The following is a 7,076-nucleotide window of genomic DNA, read 5'->3' as shown; positions in this document are numbered from 1 at the left end:
ATTCAGATGATAAATACAACTTTGAAGCTTGTAACGGCATAATTACAAGCGGAGAACGGAGTAACTTAACGTCACAGCAGGCATAACAACAGCCGGTGTTTCTCGTGAGTGTTTTCCCCGGGAAAAACGACAATACACACAAATGCAAAACTTCACAAACACACACACACGTATACACACACACAAACACTCGCGAGCTCCCCCAGACCAGTAATCCAAACGAAAATATCTTCCCTCCGTTACTACTTTGATCATTTGCTCCGCTAATAATCAATCAGATCGATCCAGAGAAGAGGAAACTTTGAAGGCCTTTTTCTCAAAATGATGACTCGGTGACAGTCATTATATAATGTGACATATTTTGCTTAATATTTGGAGTACAAAAACAATCCTGATATTATTAGAAAGCTATGAATCTCCTCTTTCCAACAGTGTATACAACTCAAAATGTGTCTTCGGGTCATTGCGACTGATTTCGATGGAGCAGGTCACATATGAAAAATGTTCACAAAGTTCCGGCCGGGAGCTCCGGAGTTTAAACTGAATGCTGGACAATTATAAGGAGCTTGGGAGATCAGCCACAGGAGAGATCTCCGCCACTAGGGGGGGCCCTCTCATTAGGAGAGGCCTTACCTCCCACCCACCAGTGGGGGAAAGGGGGATAGTTCTGAAACCTCCGAAAACCTTGTAAGACCAAGTTTTGATGTTTTAATTTGTATTTGTTTAGGTTAGTGGTTGCTGCCACTATACCTATTGTGTTTTGTGACATGGAGGGAACGAAAAGATGCTTTGAAGGGAAATATAATGCAACGTAGGGGAATCAAAATGGTCCTGGCTTATTCAGACCAATTATGCTCTACCCAGCCAAGTAAGCTGCGGCCCGACTTCTCCATGGTCACAACCGGATGATAGGAAGTTGGGGTGCAGTGACTGTTAACCAAAGGCCGGTCAGGGGCAGTGTGGTGGGTCGATGTTGTAGGGCGACAGGGCGTTTATCCATCGGGGCTCCACCACTGTGTGAGATAGAACAACAACCTTTCTTACTCAATCACTGCAGTGTTTCAAAATGATTTTCGGGGCACAAAATAAAAGGCTATAGCGTTTATAAGTAATTTGGTTAAATCTGTTTGTGTCTGTGCTCTGTCTTTTTCTAATCACCGTGGCCCGTCAGTGTCACCTCTCATCCTTCTGTCTTTTCATTGTTTTCAACGCCGTATCTTGTTCCCTTATAGACTACTCAACACCCCCAATACGGTGCCGGTCCTCCCTCACTCGCATCTCGTTGTTGTCTCCCCGCTCTCGTCTCCGAAGTCTGGTCCACTTGCGCTCTTCTCCCGGGTCCAGCACCTGCCAGCTTCTCTAGCGCATCGCCCTCGCCGCGTCTTGAGCACTCTTATACACCATAGTTCCTTCGTTCCAGTAAACCCTCAGGGTGTCCATTGGAGATTGAAACCGAATCCCCTTGTCTTTGAGAATTCTCTTGAGCCCCGCATATTTCCGACATTTAGCCGCCACCTCCACAGAGTAATCGCGGTCGAGTGTCACTCTCCGTCCCTTCACTTCCATCACCGTTTGCCAGGCCGTCTTGATGATGTTCTCCTTGACCTCGAACCTCAAGAAGTTGAAAATAATGGCTCTTGGGGGTTTGTCTGGTTGTGGTTTTAGAGTAAGTGCCCTGTGCATCCTTTGAATCTCCAACTTAATATCCTCCAACATTCCCAGCTCCTTGTGAATTAACCTGTAGACTTACTCGGAGACCGAGTCTCCCTCTATTCCCTCCTTCAACCCCCAAATGTGTACATTATTTCTTCTCGACCTCCCTTCTAGGTCGGACAACTTATCTTGGAGCTTGGTTTGTTGTTCAAGAGAGGCCGTAAGAATGTCCTGGACGTCGGTACTCCACTCCTCGACCCCAGCCGTACGCTCTTCTAAGATCTCAATATCCTTCTTTGGGCCCGCATCTCCGCCACAGCGGTCTCAAAGTTTCTATTTGTTTCCTCTCTGAAGCTATCAAGTCCTTGCTTCATATCTTCTCCGTGTTTGTCCATATATTCTCTCAGTTGTCCCATTTCTTCACGTACTCCTCTTAGATTCTCTTCCATTTGGCTGCCAATTTGATCCAGTTTAGCATCCATGTTGTGCTGGGCATTCTCGAGTTTAGCCTGCATGGCATCTAAGCTAGTCTGCAGCGCCGACACCCAGCTAGGTTGCTCGTCGTTGCTAGCTTTAGCGTTAGCCGGCTGACTGTGTTCCATCTGGACCTGCATCTCTCCCGACAGTTTTTCGACTTTCGTCTTTCTCTCCGTTCCTTTCTTACTTACTGATTGGCTCATGACCTATTCTTCCAACTTCGGATTGCATTTACAGGGGTTTTCTTCCTTTTTTAACTTATTCGGCCGGGAGCTCCTCTTTTTAGCTGCTTATCGCCTCATGTGTAAATCGGAAGTCCCCCAATCTCATTTTTAACTGCCCCCCTTCCATTGAATATTAAAGTAAGCGAGTTTAACTCAAACTCAGTGGTCCAAAACTCAATTAAGATCTGGGGTCAATTTAGGAAACATTTGAATCTGAAAAGCATATGCAGTTTTTCGCCAATAATGTCTAATCACCATCCCGTTTGGACATGGCATTTGCTGTTTGGCATAGAAGTGGCTTGTTCTATTTTCAAGAAGACAGTTTTGCATCCTTTACGCACTTGTGTAGGGATCACAACATACCAAAATCTCACTTTTTTAGATACCTCCAGGCTCTGTCTTTTGCGTCTAAACATTTTCCAGGATATCCTTGTCCACCCTCTAAAGACCTAGCTAACTCAGTTCTTAATGTGAATCCATTTAATAAAGGGGCTGTGTCCAAAATATATACATTGATTCTGAATAACTGCCCTCCCACATGGAACAAAACTAAAGATGCATGAGAAGGAGATATTGGTGATTCTATCTCAGAGGAAGCCTGGAAACAGAGGAAGCTCCTGTGTTTTGGTCACTCTCTGCAATATCTGACAGGATACTGTTTCCTAACCCTCAAACAGCTATTTGTGGAACTGTTGACACAGGACTAGGGTTCTCCTCCCTCCACAAAAATGCGGTTGCCTATGCGTCGTTGCATGCCCGCCGTCTCATACTGCTAAATTGGAAAGGAAAGAATCCCCCTTCCTATATTCATTGGATCAGGGCAGTGATGCTGGAGTCAGACTTGAACAAATTGAGATATGCAGTTATATGCATATGCAGTATATGCAGTTATATGCATATCAGTTTAATTTACAAATACGACAAAACTTGGTCGCTATTTATTACCCATGTTAGAGGCCTATCCCTCACCTGATTCACTTTGCAATTTTTCTTTGACTTTTGACCTGGGCACTCTGGGGTCCTTGATTGTGGGCTTGGAGTTTTTACGTACCTTGTCACACTACAGCAGGGGTGGCCAACCCGCGGCTCTCGAGCCGCACGCGGCTCTTTGCCTAGTTTCATGCGGTTCTTCAGTTCATATTGAGTTGTATATGTGTGAGTTTGGGGGAGAGACACTGACTCCTGACTAGTGTTGCACGGTGTACCAAGGTATACCGCGATACCCTGCCGTTAAAAACGTTACGATTACTCCGTTTCATTAGTATCGGTACTTTAAGAATGACGGGGGAAAGTACTCCAGTGACAATGCGCCGTTTTAATAAGAGCCGTGTGTGTTCAGCGCTCTGCTTCCAATCCCTGCACTGCAGCCGTGCCTGCAGTCCCGCCCCTCTCAAGCGCCTCCCCTCTCTCGTGCACGCGCTAGCTGCCAGAGCATGTGAGAAAACGAGAAGCATGGCTGCAAGTGGGAGTGCAACTGCGCCTCAGCTTGTTGACAAAAAAGACGCCAGAAGTGAAATGTTGATGTATTTTAGCTATATCTCTGACAGTGAGGGCAAGCCTACGGACACCACGGCCTGTCTGTAAGAAATGTATTAATTTTATTGAATACGAAATCTTGTCATTTATTTTATTTATTGTTCTCATTGTTTAAAAGTTTGTGTTATGGTTCTGGTGTGAAATAAAGCACAATAATTACATTTAAGACTGTTTCCCTTTTTTTAAGAAAAGTATTGAAAAAGAATCGGAATCGCAATTCTTGACTTGGTATCGGTATCGAAACCAAAATGTTGGTATCGTGACAACACTACTCCTGACAGTTAAACCTGATATTTAGTAGGTCTGTTAAGTATTGAATGCTGATAATTCTGACGTAATTTGGCCGGTCAAAGTTGTTTGGGCTCGGATAAAATCGCTCCGTTACTTTTCGAATCATAATAATACCTGGATGCAGAGAACCAATCACCTTTGAGGGGGGGAAAACTCTATCGTTGATTAAAGATATCCAGTGTTTCCCCTACCATTGTCTTGGAGGGGCGCCAACGGAGCCCCGCGCCCCCCCCCTGAAATTCAAGGTGTTATATAATACTGTATATGTAATTTTTTTTTTTTAAATATATATATAGCACCAAATTGCAAATAATCTATAACTACTGTCACTTTTCACATTGAACATATGCTCTTTTATTAAATAAACTAAATTCATTTTAAGTTGTGAGTTTAGTGTTTTTGACCCTAAGAAACACTGATGCATTAATCAATAACAATAATCCACAGCTCCTCTCTCTACTCCAGAGGATTTAAAAAATATACAGTATATCCCAATGCCACTAGAGGTTTAGAAGGCTGGCAATAACAATAGCATAAACTAAAATGTTTTGTTTGGGTTATGTATGTGATGTTTTATTATTCATTCCATTTCATACCTTTATTTATCCAGGTGTATCCCATTGAGATCATTGATCTCTTTTTCAAGGGAGACCTGAAATCTGAATATTTACTCGAATACTGTCTATTGTCATCATTATTTTGTTGTATTTATTTATTTTGGTTACTTTTAATTTTATATATTTTTTATATTTGATTTCTAAGACCATTCATTTATTTACTTATCTTTCTGTCGTATGTTTGTCTATACATTGGGGAATACCACCGGGAGGGGGAGGGGGGTGGTATGTGAGGGGGTTTGCAACTTTTTGTCGTAAATGTTGGACATACTGTATTTCTGAAGAACAGAAAAATAAAGTTGTTAAAAAAATAAAAATAAATAATAAGTTCTAAAAACCATATTTAATAAATAATGCTTTAACTCAAATATATCTGTCTGATCCATCATATATCAAGAGGCTGTTAATGGCTCCAACTCTTTCCTATCATCTGTAAACCAATGTTTCCCCTTTGATGCCCTCAACATATCATCTATTCCTCAGCCATAACCCATAACACTGTGTCATCAGATATAAGCAGCATGGCTCCCAGATGCTAATCCCTCTGGGGGGCGAGGGGGGGCCAGGCCGTACTGTGCAAGATGTGGCTGAGGCTGGCAGAGTTACCCTGTGGTGTCAGGTGAGGATCTGATCTAATGAATACTATGATATAGCAATACTGTAACCAATGGAAACTATACCTGTTTTTATTATTTGAAATGCCAAGGTATAGAGGTATAGAATCATTTTGTAGTTTGCAATATATTGGTTGACTTAATTATCTAACAATGTTAGCATTGGATCCTTTAAAATGTGTTTGCAAGTGTCCTGCCCAAATTCAATTTAGTGAATGATTTCTCTTAGTAATAATCTAATACAGGATTAACCCCCTTACTGTGCTTCTTCAGAAAGAAGACCCCTTGGCCAACCGCTCTATCCTCCACCAGATGGTGGCGCTGTACGACTACACTGCTCAGGGACCAGAGGACCTGGAGTTCAGCGAAGGAGACACCATCGACATCTTGGGTGAAGGTGAGGCACAGCAGGGTAAACCTCAAACTGAATGTGCATGTCATAGAACTGCTTCCTTCTGTGTTCCAGTGTGAGTCTTTATGTGTCGCTCTCACCTCTCTTAGTGAATGAGGTGTGGCTGGAGGGACACAGTGCAGGAAACATCGGCATCTTCCCCGGCTGCTTCGCCTACAGGGAGAACGCCAACATCACCCAGAGCTCCGGGTTATAAAAGCAGACGTGTAACTGCAGTCATCCCTAATAAATCTATTTCCTGAGAATGCAGGCATAAAGTGGACTTCGTATCGAATTTTTCATGTTTAAAAATATTTTTGTGGAGTGGGTGTAAAACTGTTGAATGAGGATATGTTGAATCATGTTACATTTCTCTATGATACTGAAGAGTATGTTTAAATTGTATCACTGTAATATTCAACTGAGGGTCCATACTGACCTGATTGAACTTTTTGACATTTATATCCAATGTGGTATCAGTATGATGCTCGTGTAATATTTATACAATCACCCTGGTTTGGCAACTTTGATGTTCCAATGGAGCCTACAGTATCTACTACTGTAGGGACTTTATTCTGATTCATTATCTTTAATTGTAAATATTTTGTACATTTTAATTTCTTAACATTTTGACTCTTTCATGAATAAACATACACAGCGAAAACCACAGTGTACATTGTACTCTATAAGAGTACATTTAACACCAGTCTCGGGGTGTATACAGGTCCAAGAGTTTGGTGTTCTCTGAACACTGTCAAAAGTGTAAAATATAAACTCCAAATAAAGAGTCAGATTTGAACACTTTGGGAGTCAAAATATACACTATAACTGGTACTTTTTTGACACTGTTTGAGTGCTTTCCAACATGTGCAGTGTAAACCTAGAACCCTCAGAGAGTTAAAATGTACTCTTAGTCAGTCTTTTAGTGTCACTGTGCAGAGCTGTTTATTCAACACTTTGAGAGAGAAAATGTACTCCATGGTCATTTTTCACACTGTTTCAGTGCTGTTTAGCTGATCTACATCAAACAAACAATTTTGGGGTGAATCATTAACACTTCAGGAAATAAAGTACACATCAGATTCTTGAAAACATGGGTTTATTTTCAAAAATGTGATTTTGATGTGTTTTAAATATAGCATCTAATCAGTAGCAACATCAAACAACCCACAAAATACATTGGTCATAGGTGGAAATGTGTGTACATTTGCTCATTAGGCCTCTTTAGCCTGGGGAAACACTTTAGAGGTCATCATTCCAAAATCCTGTTACA

The 7,076-nt window shown here is 41.8% G+C and overlaps 1 protein-coding gene across 1 annotated transcript; it reads left to right on the top strand.

Moving 5' to 3' along the window:
* The first annotated feature begins 5,302 nt into the window (after positions 1-5,302).
* Positions 5,303-6,602, top strand: LOC104963206 (NADPH oxidase activator 1-like). Its single transcript, XM_010791776.1, has 3 exons — positions 5,303-5,417; positions 5,686-5,809; positions 5,914-6,602. The coding sequence occupies exons 1-3, from the start codon at positions 5,331-5,333 to the stop codon at positions 6,018-6,020; spliced, it is 318 nt and encodes a 105-aa protein (XP_010790078.1). The 5' UTR covers positions 5,303-5,330; the 3' UTR covers positions 6,021-6,602.
* The last annotated feature ends 474 nt before the right edge of the window (positions 6,603-7,076 follow it).

Source organism: Notothenia coriiceps, unplaced genomic scaffold (assembly GCF_000735185.1).
Source record: "Notothenia coriiceps isolate Sejong01 unplaced genomic scaffold, NC01 NC01_scaffold00035789, whole genome shotgun sequence".
NCBI classification, from domain to species: Eukaryota; Metazoa; Chordata; class Actinopteri; order Perciformes; family Nototheniidae; genus Notothenia; species Notothenia coriiceps.
Note: the sequence above shows the minus strand (reverse complement) of the source record. Positions and strands in the feature narration are given on the sequence as shown.

Coding starts and splice junctions, on each gene's coding strand:
- LOC104963206 (XM_010791776.1), top strand. CDS start 5,331: ATGCTAATCCCTCTGGGGGGCGAGGGGGGGCCAGGCCGTACTGTGCAA. Junction 5,418..5,685: donor GAGTTACCCTGTGGTGTCAG/GTGAGGATCTGA, acceptor GTGCTTCTTCAG/AAAGAAGACCCCTTGGCCAA. Junction 5,810..5,913: donor CATCGACATCTTGGGTGAAG/GTGAGGCACAGC, acceptor CACCTCTCTTAG/TGAATGAGGTGTGGCTGGAG.